This window comes from Acanthisitta chloris, unplaced genomic scaffold (assembly GCF_000695815.1).
Source record: "Acanthisitta chloris isolate BGI_N310 unplaced genomic scaffold, ASM69581v1 scaffold4890, whole genome shotgun sequence".
NCBI lineage: Eukaryota > Metazoa > Chordata > Aves > Passeriformes > Acanthisittidae > Acanthisitta > Acanthisitta chloris.
Window position 1 is genome coordinate 8506 of NW_008652079.1, and position 18995 is coordinate 27500.

The 18995-nt window shown below is 41.6% G+C and overlaps 1 protein-coding gene across 1 annotated transcript in view; it reads left to right on the forward strand.

The window, feature by feature from the left end:
- Positions 1-427: 427 nt before the first annotated feature.
- The window catches only part of JARID2 (jumonji, AT rich interactive domain 2), a gene marked incomplete at its 5' end in the record, with an annotated part of 39589 nt that continues 21021 nt past the window's right edge, over positions 428-18995 (forward strand). Inside the window, 3 exon segments of the mRNA XM_009075724.1 lie at positions 428-657; positions 9221-10238; positions 14434-14933. Coding sequence (XP_009073972.1) covers positions 428-657; positions 9221-10238; positions 14434-14933 — 1748 coding nt within the window.

Sequence of the window (18995 nt, forward strand, 5' to 3'; positions counted from 1 at the left end):
ACGCTTCCTTTCTTCTACCTTGGTGTAAAAATAAATCTCTTTTTCTGTTTAGGTTGTGTCTAGAATTCCCTCACTACACTAGCAAAAAAAGATAATTAAAACTGTCATAAATAAAAAATCAAACTCATAAGTCTAAATTTAGGTCAATCAAAGCAGTAATAAACCTTGCATGTTTTAATTTGGATATTGAAGATAATGTGTGTTAACAAGCAGTGGAAATACTTGGGTAAATCTGTTCATGTAAAAAATATGCAAAATAGTGCTTCTATTTCTGTATTGATTTAACTTTAGATATAGATAGACATTCACTAAATATCTGACACTGAGAGCAGAGGAAGTTGGTATGTTGTGCTTGAAATGTTTGGTCTTGTATTTTTTTTCTTTTCTTTATTTTTTTCCTTAATAACCTGATTTTCACTCTTTTTAGTTTTCAATGGGTCCAGCAAATCATCGAAGGAGAAAGAACCTGCTCAGAAACACAAAAGCAAAGAGGCCACGCCAGGGAAGGAGAGGAACAGCGAACATAAGGCTGAGAGTCGAAAAGACCAGGCTGCTGCTAATCACCATCCTACTACAAACACTGGCTCCTCTACGAAAGGGCTCACTGCTAACAACCACCACACTCTTCATAGATCGGCTCAGGACTTAAGGAAACAGGTAATGAATTGTGCTTTACTATGGACACATGGGAAACACAAGCTTTTAAGGTTCTAAGCTCCTTTTTCCACTGCTTGGTATAGATTGAACATGGCAATCCTGAAATGCATGCTCTGGAGACAGCAGGGAGTTAATTTTCAGTGAAATAGAGAGAAAGAGAGAAAGAAGGCAAAAAGGAAAATATACATATGTGGAAAGTCAGTGTAGGAAAGCTTGCTTGACAACCCTGTCTTTATATTACCCTGTGTGTGCATATGAAAGAGTAAGGTTCACATCATTATTTATGAAACCTTTCTGACCTGGCACTCTTGCTGGCCTCCATGCTGACAGTGCCAAGGCTGGCAGCACACTGAAGAATGAGCTGCTTTTGTGTACAGCTGATCTGCTTGGGTTATCTTGGAGGCTCACTGGTGTTGTAGAGAAGCTGACATTGCCCTCAGGTACATTGTATTGCATGTGGGCAGCACAAACCTCGGAGTCTGGGAAAAGTATTTTGCCTGATGCATAAAGATGCTCCAGAATATTTCCTCCTTCACAGTGGATGTACCAGGTGGGAGAAATTTTTAGAGTTCCATGTTACTTGGTTGAAAGCTAGCAAAAATTTCAGCAAGAGGTTTGTTTTAGCCTGACTTGAATTTGGGTGTGGAAGTTTAGCAGACCAGTCTTTCAGTGCTTGTGACTGGCACTTGGATAGAGTTTGTCTGCATCTATTTTTGATGATTGGATCAAAGGGCTCCTAAAATAGCAACTGTCAAATAAGGTTTTATAAAAGAGTTTCAAAATCCCCAGTCAGTGTCCTTATTCAGTCTAGGGCTGTGTTAGCAGAGTACCTGTGCTTGGACAATGCAGTACAGAAAGCTTGCTGTACTTACCCCTTTTGTATTTTTTTTTTTTTTTTGCAGTGATTAATTCTCAACAAGCCAATTAAAGACAGTCTTTATTTGCTGGCGTCTAAAGGTTTTTCTTCTAAGTAGGCTGACCTGGTCTTTAGTGGAGCTGGAATTGCCATCTTGTAGGGCTGTCAAGGCCTTAAATGGCACCTCTCAGTCATAGGCTTGGAAATCAAAAACGGCAAAAATAAAAGCAGTGGTGCTTTTGCCAGGGAAATCTTTCATGCCCTGTGTTTCAGAGATGTTTTAAGTTCTCCTGAGATGCCTCCACTGGATTTGTATTACCTTCTAAATCAGATTTGAGATCCTGAAGGCTATCTACATGGTATATTTGTTTGTACCTCTGTAAGACTTCAGTTCTTTATTTCACCATGACAGTTTTCCCTTATCTACTCATCAGCTTGAATTTCTGCCTTCTTTTGCGTCCTTTTGGATTTCTTTTTTTTTTTTTTTTTTGTGTTACCATCATCCTATGGTCTTTGCTGTGACATGTTTTATCATGAGCTCTTTGTGTTGGACAAGTTTCCCAAAACATAAGGATGCACTTCTTAATTCTTTTAACTTACTGGAACACTTGTGTGAAATGCTTTAAAGTTGTATTATCAAAGTTTGAATGGTTAAAAATGTAGTGAAAGTGAACTGCTGTCACTTGTGACGGTAGGTCTGGAAGGAAAAAAGCAGACATAGAACAATTTTGTCCACAGTCTAAGTGAGTTTGCTTTGTGGAGTATTAGATGTTTTCAATTGCACTATGTAAAATTGAGAAAAATTTTAAAGAGTTTCAATACAGCCAACAGTCACACCACACAGACATCTTGTGCAGGGTGGTGCTCAAGCTTCAGAAAATAAGTTGAGATGCTGTTTATGTGGTTTTAATAAAAAATGGTTAGGCATCTAAATTTTCTTCTGCAACCTACAGTAAAATAAGTACTTTCTTACCAGTTTTAATGAAAATGTGGCTGTAATTAATTAAAGGTGAATTATACATTTTGCCTGACAGACTAAACTTTGTTTAAGACCTTTAGACTTACCAGTTACGGCATTGCTAAATTTCCTGCTGTTGTCCCAAGTCTCTGATTTTTTATAGTGTTTTCCAAAAGGAGATTTGTTTTCCCAGGGTGCCAGCCACATCTTCCTCCTCCTTCCACTATGATTTTGCTCCTTGATCACTTTATTTGCATTGCTTATTTGTGTATGTGTTTTTGTTTTCTTCAGTCTTGCAGAAAATAAAGGCAGAACACTAAAAGTTAGCAGATATTTTCTTGTTTTTTTTTCCTCTCTGTCTGTTTCTATGTCTTTCTTTTTCTGGTGCGTCCCTGCACTTGTCACGTGTTCCCTATGTCTCTTTCTTCCTCTTTTGCCGTCTTCCCAAATCCCCTGCTTCAAAAGGTTCGTGAGCAAAGGAAAGGTAGTTCAAGGGAGCCCTCTCTTGGCCTAATATGGTAATTTAGCTCTGCAAAACTCTTACCAGCACAGAACTATTTTTATGAATGAAGTTGAGATCGGTTGCATAACTTGAATTTGCTTGGGACTAAAACTGTTGTTGTTGTCGCTAATGTTGCTGTTGGCACTGTGACTGTTACATATCAAGTTGTATGTTGGCTTTATTTTTTTTGTGTATGTGTCTGGAGGATGGATCCTAGGTGCTGTGCAGAAGTGTGTATGTAGGCCAGCTCAAGTCCAGCAAACCAATTGCTGCAAGACTATGTGCTGGTCCCATTTGTCTTTTAAAAGACAACAAAATTTAAAACTGTCATACCATGTTTTACTGCAGGGCAAATGTTCAGTATAGCAGAGAAAAGAGTAGTCTGAAGACAGATATATGCCAGCAAAACTGAGAACACAGCTGAAAAGCAAAGATATAATTATTCGTATCCCTAGTTTCACCTTTAGCTCAAAACTTTGAGTCATGTAAGGCTAATGTCACTTTATTCCCTCAAGGTGACCTGCCTAGTGGATGAAGGAAAGGCTGTGGATGTTGTTTACCTGGACTTCAGTAAAGCCTTTGACACCATATCCCATAGCATTCTGCTGGAGAAACTGGCTGCTCCTGGCTTGGATGGGTGCACTATTCCCTGGGTAAAATACTGTCTGGATAACCAGGCCCAGAGAATGGTGGTGAATGGTGTTACATCCAATTGCTGACTGGTCACCAGCAGTGTACCCTGGGGCTCAGTAGTGGGGCCAGTTCTGTTTAATATCTTTATTGATGACCTGAATGAGGGGATTGAACATCCCCCTGGACTTGGCACACCTTGAATCCTAGGTTGAGTTTTGGGCCCCTCACTACAAGAAAGACAACGAGGTGCTGGAGCATATCCAGGGAAGGACTGCAGAGCTGGGACAGAGTGTGGAGCACATGTCCTGTAAGGTGAAGCTGAGGGAGCTGGGGTTGTTTAGCCTGGAGAAAAGGAGGCTCAGGGGAGACCTTATTGCGCTCTACAACTACTTGAAAGGAGGTTATAGCCAGATGGGGATTCGGCCTCTTCTCCCAGGTAGCAAGGTAACAGGACAAGAGGAAGTGGCCTCAAGTTATACCAAAGGAGGATTAAATTGTATATTGGGAAAAATTACTTCAGTGAAAGGGTGATCAGACATTGGAACAGGCTGCCCAGGGAAGTGGTGCAGTCACCATTCCTGGAGATACTTAAAAGACCCGTTGGTGCAGCACTTAGGGACGCAGTTTAGTGTGGATGTGACAGTGCTGGGTTCATGGTTAGACTTGATGATCTCAGAGGTCTTTTCCAACCTCAGTGCTTCTATTTGAAATAAATTGGCTTCTTTAAGTGCTCAGTGTAAGCACTGCCTTAGGAGGGAGCTGTGGCACAGGCCCCCATTTGGTGAACCTGTGCACCTCCAGTGTGGCCAATTCTTTAGGCTGTCTTTGTGTTTGCAGTATTGGTCTGAGGGGAGATCTGTCTACAGTAGAAAGGTAAGAAAATCCCTACTACAATTTCAGGTTTCTTTTGATTCCATCTTATGGATCCTCAGAGACAAGCACGGTCCATGAATGTGTCGGAGGTGATTTCTGACCAGCCAGAATTTCACATTTGTCAATGTGAAATCCTAAATCCATTTGATACAGGCTATGGCCATATTGGTTGTTCCGCTTTGTTTCCAGATGGAAGACATTTGTTGTAGCCTATTCCATTTTGAATTGTGGTCTGTACAGTACTGCTGCATCTTAAACATTATGCCTTCCTCTCTGAAAAATAATCAAAATACCTGAGGGTGTTTGGTGAGGGAAGAGGGAGTAGCATTTGAAAACTATCGTGTTGTGTTTGCTCTAGAAAGATGAGTTCTGAGGAAGTTTTCAGCAGTGTTTATTTCTTGTGGGGTGTTGGTTAGCAACCAGAAAGAAGTAAGTGCATTCCTTATGGTACTCTCCGAACCAAGTGTTCTCTGCTTCAGGACCTGTTCATCATTGGTAACTTCACTAAGTTTTAATAAAAACTCAAAATGTTGTGCTTACCATCTAGAAATGGACATTAGATAGCTGAAGCTTAAGTACCTGTTCAGTTCAAGATTTGCCCCTGAGAGATCTATGCTTTTGTTCTGTGGAGGTATTCTGAGAATTCTAAACAATTGTGATAAGTTGATGTTTTCTTAGTGGGTTCAGTTTTCCAGAGTTTTGTATCTTGGCAGTTTTAATTCTGGCATAAAGCTGATGGTACTGATGGCAAGTTTTCCTTTGAATAGGAGGAGCTGTGAGGATCTTACCTTTCTCCATGAGCACTTCCCTGTGTTCTGTTCTCAGCCCGTGTCACCACCCCTTGCTGAAGGAGTGCCTCAGGTGGCCCTTCAGATTTTTGGTCACAACTTCTTCAGAAAAAATCATATGCATGCTGGAGTGACAAGGTGCCTCCACACAGCCTGGCTGCTCGCTCTGAGGTGTTGCCTTGGTCGTACCTGACAGCACAATAATACAGCTATAGCCTCCTGAAATGTTCTGGAAAACCTCCCATAGAGGAGACTTCACAACATCCACTGACAGTGTCTTCCAGTGTTTTCTTTTTCTACTAATGAGCAAGTTTTCCTACTTGTGCCTCAGATAATTGTTGGAGACAATTAAAGGCGTTTTTAACTCCTTCTTTTCCTGGTGAACATGAAAAGGGCATTTACTGTCTTTTCAGAGGAGCTCCTTATGCATCAGGAGACTGTTACAGAGTTGTCCCATAGTGATCTCTTTCAGACTAATTAAGCCCAGCTCCTTTGGCTTTTCAGCAACGATCATATTTTCCAAATACCCAAGCACTCTGTGCTCTTTCAGACTTGCTCCTCTGTCTAAATTTTTCTTACAGTGTGGGCCCAGTGCTGGGTCCAGCTCTGCTTAGGAGAGGCTGTGCTTCCTTCTCTTGCTTTCAATGTTCTTAATAATCATAATTCATCAAAATAATAATTCATCAGAAGTGATTCCTGTGCTTTGTACTACCATAGCATTTTGCAGCTCATTGTGGTCCGCAAATGTTACTCCTCCCTTACATGTATTGGATTTGTCCTTCCTAAAAATAGCACTTCCTCCTTTTGTAGATATGTTCTGAAATAAGTTCTTCATGGTTGCCTTTGATTTTGATGTTGTCTCCAGAGTGATTACAGCCCCTTCCAGGTGTGTTTCACTGTCAGATTTGATGATAATGGAAATACTTGGTAGAACCAAGGCTAAGAGAAGTCCCTGCCGAAACACATGTGAAATGCCCTCCCAGGATGGTAGCAAACTATAACAACAAAAACTTCTCTTGAGGATGACTTTATTTAATTTCTGGTGAAGCCACTTTAGAGTACTTATGTCTATGATGTGTCTCAGGACTTTGTTTGATGGAATGCCCTATGGAGACAGTGACTGAAGCCCTACTGAGGCAGAGATGCTTCTTTACCTGCTCAGCCAGGTGTATGTGAGAAGTCGATTAAATTAGCTTGATGTGCTGTTTTGGTAAAGCTGTGGGTGGGTTTGGTTTTTGGTTGTTTTGGGATTGGGTTTGGTTTTTTTTGTTATGGTTGTTGGTTGTGTTGTTTAGGGTTTTTTTTGTTGTTTTTTAGTTGCTTTGTTGCTGCTGTTTGTTACGGTTTTAACATTTCATTATTGTTTAGGTGTGTTTATAAATTAACTGATGATTTGTTTCAGAATTATTTTAGGGTTTGAAGTTAGGTAGACATGCTCTTTGCCCCCAGTTTATTTCCAGGAGCCATGCCCTAAGTCATCTAGGTGCAGTCGAGCTTACTGAGGTTGCTATCCTAGCCTTTTAGCTGAAATTGGTTGTGTTATATACCTGGTAAGTATTCAATCAGTGGCACTTTTAGTGACAGCTCATGTGCTTTAGTCAGATGTGCATTTGTTTTATGTGCTTCCTTATGTGGTGCTTGATCTCTTCCATTGTTTGTTGTCTTGTATTTTTAAGGTATTTATAATTTTTTTTGTTTTTCATTTTATGTCTTGCTAACTGAAATTTCTTTAGCTCCTTGGCCTTTCTGATTTTACCCATGCATGCTTTTGCTTTCCTGTATAGTTGACCTTAGTCACATAATGGTGTTTCCAATTTTGACTGTGATTATTTTCTAATTTTCCTGTTGTTAGAGAACTTTGTGAACAGACATAATGGCTTGTGCTTTGTTTCTTTCCTCTGAGTGGGAATTTCTTTGGTTTGGATTTTTTGTAGGTGAATTTTTGTTTTGTTGGGGTTTTTTTTTTTAAATTTTTTTTTAAGTCTGTTGTTTTTTCTCTACTGTTGTGACATCTCAGAAATGAAAACTCATTTCATGATCACCATCACCCAGATTACCTTCCCCTTCCAGTTCTCAATCAATTCTTCTCTGTTAGTCTAGATGAAATCTGTAATCAATGTTCCTGGCTATTTATAAAGCCAGAGATGCTCAACATTAGTTGTGACTGCTGCAGGCAAGAGGCAGTGTCTTAGCAGCTCTCACTCTGTGTCTGTTATGCAGCATGAAAAAGTGTTGTAAAAGTCAAATCCAGGCCTCCATTTCAAATACAGAGTACTGCCTAAATTTCAAGGGAAATGGGTAAATGCATTTCTGTTTGCAAGTGTTTGCTTTCCAGATGATCTCTCATACATCTTTGTAAAGCTCAAGGTAGAAACTCGTGTCATCAGTTAACTGGATTTTCCTTAAGTATTTCTACCTTGCAAGCACAGGAGGACAAGAATATGGATGGTTTGTAAAAGGGCATTACTCCTGCTCCAGTTTCTGGAGCACACAGGAGAAAATGCACACAGTAAATGTACATAAACACAGACAAATGTGTGTGTGTGTGTGTATGCAGAATCTCCAGGTTCCAGTTCCTCTTTCACAAGTCACTTTATGCAAGACCATAGCACAGTGTTTTCAGTCTCTATTTGATCCCTGTTTTGTAGCATAAATTCCTGCTTTATAAGTGACTACAGTTCTTGCATATATTTGAGAGAGGCTTCCATGCTTACTGATTTGGCAAGGGTTTTTCAAATCCCACAGGAGAAAGTACTATAACTCTGCAGGAATGGTGTTGCTCACCTGACTGCTGATGTGGAGTGATTGTACTGAATGCTTTCACTTCGAGTACTTCTGTCAATGTTCCTGATTTTTGAATGTGTTTTTCTGTGCTTACAGTAGTTTAAGGAGGTGAGAAGACAACGTTTAAAGTTGTTTAAATGCTGAAATTTGTTTGAGGTTTGAACTTGAACTTCATTTTCTTAGTAATGGGGTTTAGCTTTGGCAGTGCTGAGCTGTCACAATTCCCGTTGAAGCTGAGCATTACTTTCAGTGCTTAACACATCCTGCAGTTAAAATAGAAGTTTTAGGTTCATAACTTGGTCAAAATGTCTAACAGAAAGCAGTGGAGAGAGCAGCAATTCTAAGTTACATTGATACAGTATGATCTAATAGCATGTGTGCCAGCAAAAGTGTCCAGATACCAAACTTAAAAGTACCCAGAACACTGGACTACTGTATACATTTTTATTTCAAATCAATGACTTCAGCAACAACAACAACATACCTCTCAAGATTTAATATGTATGACAGACTGGATCCTTCATGGCCATCCTGATCTGTTAGGTGCATAATGTGTTCCATATCTCTTTTTATATGTATGTAGGTATAGACAGGAGATCAGTTTGAACCTCAGTGTGTTTTTTTGCAAAAGGAGCACATTCCAGTTAGAGCAGATCATACATGCTGGCTTCTTTGTCTGCTAAGAAGCAGTGAACTGTGTGTGCACTTAAAGGAAGTTGGGTGGGAGAGAGAAGAGTGTCTTAGGGTCCGAAGAGATAATGAAGGTAATAGTCAATCAGACTACCTGTGTTTTGTAATACCATAGCAGGCTTTCTGGTAGACAAGGAAGGGGATAATGCAAACAAGGGGGACCTCACCCCTCTTTTGCTATCCAGAGGCTTCATACTCTCTGAAAGTAAGATTGAGGCCTTTCTGGGAATTTTTTGGTTAACTGAAAAACAAATCAATGACATTTCTATTTTATTTGATTACTATAAATGCCTAGTCCCCTCTCTTGGCTGGGTGAAAACCATTACATGAAGATTGTACGAAGGGGCCACGAGTCAGGAGTGCAGAATATGGTTGTCCAGCGCATGGGACACTGGGGCTAAGTGAAAACATTATTAATTTACTTTTCTGTTTTCTGTTTCCTTCTTTCTGCTCCTCGTGCAACACTTCTGGCATTGCAGGTTTCTAAAGTCAACGGGATCACTCGAATGTCATCTCCGAGTGCAAATGCAGCCAGTGCCAAAAAGATGAGAGAAGTCAGACCTTCACCGTCCAAAACTGTGAAGTACACTGCAACAGTGACAAAGGGAACTGTCACATACACCAAAGCCAAGAAAGAACTGGTCAAGGAAACCAAACTAAATCACCACAAACCCAGTTCACCTGTCAACCACACAATCTCAGGGAAAATAGAAAGTAGCAATGCAAAAACCCGCAAACAGGTGCTATCCCTTGGAGCATCCAAGTCTAACAATACCGCTGTTAATGGTGTAAAAGTCAATGGCAAGTTGAACCAAAAGACATGCACTAAGGAGGTGGGGAGACAGTTAAGGGAGGGGCTGCGCAATTCGAAGAGGAGGCTGGAAGAGACAAATCACATAGACAAAATACAGTCGCCCACCAAGAGAATGAAAGGGGCTGTCAACTTGGCAGAAGCTGCCAGCAAAAAGGCAGCAGTAGAAAAGCCTTTGCTGAATGGACACCTTAGAAAGGAAGTGCCAGAGAAGAGTTTGGAAAGAAATAGGCCGAAAAGAGCCACTGCTGGAAAGAGTACGCCAGGGAAACAAGCACATGGCAAAACTGAAAATGCCTCCTGTGAAAATCGTTCTACCTCTCAAGCGGAGTCCTTGCACAAGCCACAAGACTCAATGGGAAAGCACGAAAAGGGCAGTACTAAGTCTGGGTGGGGGATGCTGGGGGAGATTCCCATCCTTAGGCCCTCCACCAAGGAATTTCATGACCCACTGATATACATTGAGTCAGTCCGAGCTCAGGTAGAGAAGTATGGGATGTGCAGGGTGATTCCTCCTCCAGACTGGAGACCTGAGTGCAAGCTAAATGATGAAATGCGGTTTGTGACACAGATTCAGCACATACACAAGCTAGGCAGGCGCTGGGGACCCAACGTGCAGCGGCTGGCCTGTATCAAGAAGCACCTCAAATCTCAGGGCATTACCATGGATGAACTCCCACTCATAGGTAAGGGCTGTGGTTTCCTTGGCCTTTGGCCACTGTTTGTTAGTGTCCGTGTACAACTTTATGCTGCGTTTGCCTTTATGCTTAACCAAACCTCTGTTCAGTTAACACTGCAGAGCTCTAGGTCTCTCTCTTTACCCTTTGGTCAGGCACGATGCAGGTAGGTAGCCGGAGAGCTTTCTAGGAAGACTTTATGTTGCTGTTTTCCTCCTGTCTATTTCACCCAGGGTAAAAATTGCTATGCAGGTCACCGGATTTCAGGGTTGTCTCCTTTCCCTGCTGTTTGTTTTTGTAGGTAGTACAGCTATGGATATTGATAGCCTCATTTTAAATACTGCCTCAGAATATTTTTCTTACCTTTCCCAAGATATTTTCCAAACAGGTTGCAATGCTGCCAAGCTTTAATACAGTTGCCCCCTCCCCCCTGCTGCCTTCCTTTAAAAGCATTTAACCAAAGGGGAAAGAAAATATCTCAAAACTGACTTCTGTTTGGGTACTCAGACACTTAAAATCACAAATTTTCAGTGACCTGCTGACATTTAACAACCATTAAGTGTCAAGAATAGGCAGTAAAATGTAGTTGATTGCAAAATGGAGGTTTCATTATTTCTCCCAGCAGGTGTCTGCCAGGGCTAATGCCTGAGTGAGAATCACTTATTTAACAGAATTCTTGGTTTATGGTCTGCTGTCAAATATGACACGTGACAAAAATGTGACAATAGTTTGTAAAAACATGACAACAGCAGCATACAAATGAACTGTTGAATGAGCTACCTCCATCTCTACTGCCTTTGCAGCCATGACATTAAGAAACTTGTGGTTTTAATTTTTGTTAGATTTTCCCTTTGTTTTTGAAGTGTTTTGAGTCAGAGCTCACAGGGACCTGCATGTTGCAACTTGAGGCTAGAGTTTTGCCTTTAAGGCATTATCCGATCAGAGGCAGCTATCAACACTAGTTGGATTAAAAGACACACTTTTCTGCTTAAACTATTCACAACACTTCCTCCCCCCACCCCACCCCCGTTTTCAAACTTTGTTTTATATCACATATGGTAAGTGAGTGAAAATGCATGAAAGCAGACAAAGAGATTGCAGGCTTTATGGTGAACTGATGCAGGGCACGACAGAGAAATAACAGAATTTAAGGAGGAGGAATGAGGGTTAGCTCTTTGTTGCAATAGCTGTGCAAAAACGTTCAACAAAATCTGAAAATTAAAATCACTCAAGCAGCAATAAGTGAACATTTTGTATGCCTAATGTATGCAATGGTTGTATGCTAATAGGAAAGAATAATGAATTAAATTTACATTGGCAAGAGAGAGAAGAAAATGTGCAAGACAGCTCGATTAACACTCCTGGAACAATGTTAACTTTTTAATGAAATACGTTAACTCAGCATTAGGATGGCATTACTGTTAATTATTTGTATTATTTAAGCACCTAAGAGCCTAATGAATAGGCAGGGATTCTATTCTGCTGGGTGCCATATAACCAGAGCAAACAGTGGTCTCTTAGAAAATTTGCATCCTATGTATCCTTTCTGCAGTTAATTTCCTACCTATCCTGTGTTTAAAATCAGAAACAAAATGGAGAAAAGAGGCTGGAGATCATCAGTGTATGAAGAGGAAAAATCTGTTGGTTCCAGCAGGAAACATATAAAGTAATCTGTGGTGATAAATGCATGCTTATTTAAGTAGACATGCATACATATCCCTTCTTTCAGGGCCAAATCACATTTCCATTGAAGTAAACGGGAGTTTTGCCAATGGCTTGTGCAGTGCCAGCATTTGGTATTAAATGCATACCTGGAGATTTAGGATTTTCTTTTTTAAAATGAGCTTGCTCACTAAGCAATTTAAAAATATTCCTAACTTAGGGAAATCAAGGCAATTTAAAAAAGAAAAAAAAGTCAGACGCTATTTATGAATAACATGTGCCAGATCTATTTAAGCCATTTTGCTATAAATGCTTAAAAATGGGATTTGAACTCCTTTTTTTTTTGTTGTTGGGTATTTTCCTTCCCCCCCCTCCCCCCCTTCAGTCTTTCAAGGAAAGTTTAAGCAGCATGCTTAGGTTGATCCTGGAAAACACCAGTCTGAGATATAAATGCTTCCAAAAGTTATGATTGTGTGAAATGGAATTATAATTGAGACCATTCTGTAAACCTTAGCTGTAGGCTCCAGTTGAATGATGTGCTACTCGAGCTCTAATATTGCGAAGTGATTATGAGTGATCATTCCATGATGCAGGAGAAAATCGAATTTCTTAAATAGGTCATAAACAGTGGTGAAACTAGGACCTTAAACTGGGTGTGTGCTGTTTATCCCGCTGGAGAACACAATATGATGTTAAATCTGGACCACACTTCTTTCTGAGTTAGGAGTATGTTACTCAGCTTTATGTAGGTTGCTGAATCTATTGGGGTGGAAAGCCATCTTGAATTATGCCTTCAGCTTATTTGTGATGTGCATGTATAAAACACTACACCAAAAAAGTCACAGCCTGTAGTAGAGGCCAGCTGGAAAGTTATGTTTATGTTGTGTATAGAAGATAAAGAGGAAAGAAAGAAAACATTTCAGACTGTTTTCTTTTTTCCCCAGTGGTGTTTACTTTTTCTCAGCTTTAAAATTTAGACATTTTTAGCATCTCCCCCCACAACCTTGAAACTTACTCAATAGGATAAATCAGCTGCTTCATGGCCCTGCCTCCACCCTTATCATATGCTACTCAAAAGACTTAACCTTGGTTTTGGCTGCAGTCAAAATCCTTTCCTCCCACTTCTTAGTTTGCTCAGTGCTGTGTGGACATCATTAACATGAGCAGCCTCTAGTGCTGCTCTGCCTCTCTTGCAGCCATTGGCATCCCAAACTGCTGCATGCAGGTTTACACTGCTGAGCCTCCCTCCTTGCTGGATTGGCACAGGTGGTCGAAGAGGGGAAAGCAGAGGGAAGAAGGAAAAGTGGGATCAGCTATGAAGCATCCAAGTTGAACCACAGGGTAGTTTGAACAAAAAGTAATACTGCCTGTACTAGCAAGCGAGATGGTATGACTGCTCCTTAAGATGCTGTAGCTGTGCATCTGACAGTAAATATTTACCATAATGCTGCTTCTTGCCCTTCTCTCTTGTGCAGTGACATTTCTGAGTTCTCTGACATGGCTGTGGCATAACGTTTTTTTATTTTTCTCAGAGAAAAAGGCAAAGGAGACACAATGTGGCAGCAGAGGTGTTGATGCGAGTTTTGTATTAATTCTCTTTTTTCCTTGAACAGTGCTCTGTTGAATTGTAGGTGGTCTTTGCTCTATTTCTTCACTCTTTCAAAAAAAATTTGAGAATATTTATGATGTTTCTTGTATTGTTCCTTGTCCATTTGGCTGCTTTTTATGCTGCAGTTTGTATAATCCTTTTTTTTTGTTGTTTTTTTGACTGGAGTGTGAAATGTGCTAGTCATCTTAAAACATACAAAGCCAGAATGGAGTTCAAAATATGGATGGCCTCAGACTGGAAGAATGATGTGTCTGGAACTCTTTTATACAGTTGCAGGCTACAACCCCATACAACCCCTTGCCTCCCTTGGGGTTTTATTTTTCTACCTGTAGTGAAATTAATGCTATTACTGTGCTCCTTTTGAATGCTAACTTTATTCAAGGTGTTGTGTAGACATTCGATAATTGATGCTTCTCCTCCAGAAAGGATGGGTACTTGTCTGTTTGATGACCAGTACGCAGCTTGACACTTGTTTTGCTTCTTCCTGGTATAAACCAGATGTGGGGCTGGGGGTGGGAAGGGTGAGTGTGTGAGCTTTTAAATTGCTGGGCAACTCTCATCTCCCCAGCCACTATGTAATGACCAGGGGAAAGATGCATGTCAGGAGATAGCTTGGGATGCTCTGAGAAGAGAAGACAATGAAACTTGAGAAGGAGAGCAAATTTAATCATACAGAAAGCCATTGCAAATATCAAAATATGCCTGTCAAATGAGTTAAGCTAGCAAAACAGTAGTGCATGCCTGTCATTGGCAGGAGGTGTACAAGATAGGGGCAGTTTAGCTCAGTGCCCAGATGACTGGAGCTGTACGGGTGGTATGTCCCGTGTGTGCCCAGCCTGGTAGCACACTTGATGCAAGCTGCCATAGGCTTTCCTAACCTGCTCCTGTGTTTCCCTTTCCCTTCCTCTGCTGCCTGGCACACGTGGACCCCAGGAGGCTGCGAGCTCGACCTGGCCTGCTTCGTCCAGCTGATCAACGAGATGGGGGGGATGCAGCAAGTGACTGACCTCAAGAAATGGAACAAGCTGGCAGACATGCTGCGCATCCCCAAAACTGCACAGGACAGGCTGGCCAAGCTGCAAGAAGCCTACTGCCAGTACTTGCTCTCCTACGACTCCCTCTCCCCCGAGGAGCACAAGAAACTGGAGAAGGAGGTCTTGCTGGAAAAGGAAATCCTGGAGAAGAGGAAAGGACCTTTGGAGGGACATTCGGAGAATGCCTACAAGTTCCATTCCTTGCCCCGGTTTGAGCCCAAAAATGGACTCATCAACGGCGTGGTTCACAAAAATGGCTTCCGCAACAAGTTAAAAGAGGTCGACGTGCCACTGAAGACGGGCAGGCGGCGGCTCTTCGCTCAGGAAAAGGAGACCACGAAGGAGGACGAGGAGGAGGAGGAGGGAGTTCTTAGCGACTTACACAAGTGTATATACAAGGTAATGAGGCAGGCTCTGCCCATTTTGTTTTGCAGGACCAATGCTGCTGTCGCCTGGGTGGCATTGGGGTGTAAATCCGTCAGCTGAGGGGAGCTGATGGGTTGCAGTGCCACCCCCAAGGCAGAGGTTACCACTGTTACCATGAGCAGGTGGTCTGGTGGCATTATCCTGATCTGCCTTGCTCTTGCGGGATGTCTGGAAAGGCTTGGAGGCATTACTGTCATAACACGATGCACTGGGCTCTGCCCCCCTTCTTCTCCTTGTGAGAGGTTCCCTGAATATCTCTGTCCAATTATCCTTGCAGACACAGATTTTATTTTCATTTTCGAGTGACATTTAAAGTAATGTTCTGCTTTCTCGTTCCTGCTTCTTGCAAATCTCTCGTTGACTGAAGTAGTGTTCCACATCAAAACTAACATCACTAGAAATACTACTACATTTAGAAAGGGCAAATTGAAATGCAAACAATATTTTCATCCACGGTGCCAGATTTTGCTCAGCACTAACAGTCGCATGGACGCTTAGCCCTCCACATATCCAGTACATCCATTTACAAAGGAATGCTGACTCTTTCACTGTATTTTATTTGGCAGACTCCTACTCTGGAGCAGGACTTGGCACTGCAACTCACAGTGCAATTTTGAGTTGTGTTGAATTGTGTAGCTGTGCTCTGAGAGAAATACAGCATTGAGTGTCTGTGCCCAGTAAAGGAATACACTGTTCTTCTCGTTCCAATCTCGCTTCCATCACCAGGAAATGAAGCCAGATAGCCCAAAATTACTTATTGTTAAGCTATTTAGGGAGTGCATGAGCTCATGACTTGAGCTTTAAAAGCTTGCTTCAGGTTTATTTTGCAGCCTGTTATGATTTGTCAGCCCAAACCCTCTTTTACTCATGGACTCTGGCCTCAATCCCACCTTTGAAAAGCAATCTCTTTGCCATGCTGCCGTTGAAGAGTAGCTTATCTAATGACAGCAGCATTTGTGAATAGTGGAGTGGCATTTCTGTGCTTAATATCCTGTGCTTAATGATAGTTAAATGAAAAATTTGATACAGCTTACCCAGACTGCTGTATGAGCAAACTCAAACTTAGTGGGGAAATAACCTCCATCTTCTTTTCCAGTGCAAGTCTCACATTACAGTTGATAAGATACAAAGTTACTCAAGAAGCAAGATTGAGGTTTGTTAGAAGTATCCTGATTGGACTAGGAAAATAAAAAAAAGCAAGCAAAGTGCAGCTGGTATAACCAGCCTGAGTCTGCTGAGCACCAGGCCTTTACCCCAGAAAGGCTGAGAGCTCCCAGAATTGCTGCTGTTGCCACCCAAAAAAGCACTGGCAGTACTGGCAGCATGAGATGCCTGTGTGAGTCTGACAATACCTGTTAGAAATACTGTTGAGCATAGAAGCTGTTAGAGAGGAGCATTGCTGAGCTTGCAGCCCACTCCCCCTCTCCTCCCAAAGCAGCTGCAGCACACGGGGCTGCTCAGGCAACACCTTGTGTTGTCCACTGTGGTACCAGCAGCTTTGTGGACACTGGAGGCTTGCCTGTTTGAGTCCTAGCCCATCTTCATCCGTGATGCAGAGACTAGGGACTGCTGTCACAGGTGGTGGACCAGGGAGAAAACAGGGAAAAAGAAGTCTGTGGTGGGTTTGTGGAGAGATCCCTGCTGTGGAGCACCCAATGGGACACCTTGTCAGCCTGAGTGCAGAATGAGGCACATAGCCTCATTTTCACAGCACTTGGTGGAAAGCCCTGTAGGACTAATGCATGAGAGCTGGTTATATCACTTGGAGCAAGCCTCAAGATACAGAAATTATGCAGCAATCTTGGTGCACCAGAGTAACCCACAAGATGTAAAATTACTATAGTTCATCACAAGGCTTCTTAATAAGACTGAGGGAAGGTGGTGCTGGCACCAGATGTAAGCAGAGGGTGCTTCATGGCATTTAATGAAACAAGCCTTTTAATCCTGTCTGTGGGGGGGAGAGTGTTCTCTACCTATTAACATGTTTCTGAGAAAATTTGAAATTTCATTAACAGAACATGTCCTCGTGTTACTGTTTCCACAGATGATGGGATTGTAATGGTTCCTTTCTAAAGCACATTTCTAGTTCTAATTAAAATGAAAAACACACGCAAAACCAAAAAGAAAGCCACAAGCCCAAACCCCAGAGCTGTGATAAATGCCCAGGTCAGTAGCTTGAGGGCTGGAGGAGAGCATCATAATTGTATGGCTGGAGTCCAGTGTAGGCCATAAAGTCTATGCTTCAGACTATGAAGAGAGCGTAGATTTAGGGTTTCACACAGTAATTTCTGCAGTCAGCACGTGCTTGAGTTGTTTCTAAAAAGAGACATCCAGCCTTCCAGGAGCAGTTACCACCATATCACGTGTCAAGGTTAGAGTAAATCTCCTTTGTGTTCAGCTGACTTTCTGCCAGGGCTCCCAAATTATTTTCAGTATTGCTCCTTTCCAGGCTATAAGGCCTTCTGTGCTTTTTAGTGTGTGCTGCAGGCTGCTGTGCTTGCTTGCTTTACTCCTAAATGGAGTTCTACGTGACTGATAAAACAGTGTCGTTTCTAAATGCGTGATGTAAACTGCTGACATCAAAGAAGGATCTGATGCAAGATTTTCATTCTTCTGTTCTTTCCCCAGTTTTAGCTCTGTAAATATTTTAAAAATCTGTACTGGGAGCTGACTGAAAGCAGTGTTTGTTTCCATGTACAACAAACTGAAGGCTTATTAGCAGGCCCATTAGAGGGACATGCAGAAGAAATCACCAATGCAAGTTTTCCAGCCCTCACATGAAAATGTCCTGGAGATCCTGTGCTGAGCTCTCTTCAGCCAGGGACTCAGTGATTTTGGACTCTGTTTAATACGGGTCCCTCTTTCCCATCTGTGACTGTTGAGAAATCTCTGGTTTCTGCTCATGTTTATGCTTGATGTCTTTAACATTTGTGGCATTGCAGTGTCCTTCTCTGTAGATTCCCTTCATGCTTGGTGGTGGTGATGCTTTCATGGCCTCTGTGTCAGCCATGAGGACAGGAATCAGGAGAGGAAATAGGAATTTCTTTTCCTTAAACTTTCCTCTGTCTTATTGTCACAGCAGCAGAGACTCTGCTCGGTAACTTGAAGCTCCCAGGACGGTTGTAGAACGGCTGAAATATTTTTCAAGGTGTTGAAAAGGGTATTTTATTCTTCAGCATTGCGTTTCGTGTTCTAGTTAAAATGCTCCATTACAGCATTTTAAATTATTTTCTGAGTTGGTATTAGAAAGTTTTACGAGATCACTCAGATTTAAAAAAGAACCAAACAACAAAAACAGGCAACAAAACCCCCTCAACAGCTTGTGTTACAGTTTTTAGGAGACTAAAAAGGTATCAAATTCTTGATAGAGGAAGAAACAGATATATGCAGTTTTAAGGGGTTTAACTGTTCAGTTTTTCCACTTTTTTCTTGCTTGCTGTATACCTGAAAAATGGAAAGACACAGTCTTGGAAGATGAGTTGGTTTTGGTTTTTGTTGTAAGACAAGAGGAAGAGGCAAGTAACTGAAAGGAGGAGCCTGCTGCAGAGTGCATGTTGCTTTGCAAGTGGTGAAGTCTGTGCTCAAGTGTGATGACTTGGTGCGGGCCCTGGCTTTTACAAGAGGTTTTGTTGTAAAAGGCTGCCTCAATAAACGATTCACGAGGATATTAAAAGATGAAGGAAATTGCTTATGGGATCGCAGAGAATCCAGCTCTGAAGTTTATGGGAATCAGAGGCCCCCAGGCCCTGGGCATTTCACAAACTTTTTTGTTAGAGCTAATTATGCTGCATTCAATTGAAAAAGTGACAATGTTTCAACTGTATGAGCATGGTGGAGTGATAGACTTGGCCTCTGGGGGAAAAGCTGCTTGTATAGTTCTTTCTAGTTTACTCTTGGAAATAGTTATTAAATAAATTAAACACAAGAAAAGACTGAGGTGGTTTGGCAGATCTGTTTAGTAATTGAAGAAACTAGAGAGGTAATAGTCTGAGTAATAAAATGTTCATTTATATAGAGTTTTTAAGTCTGTGGTTG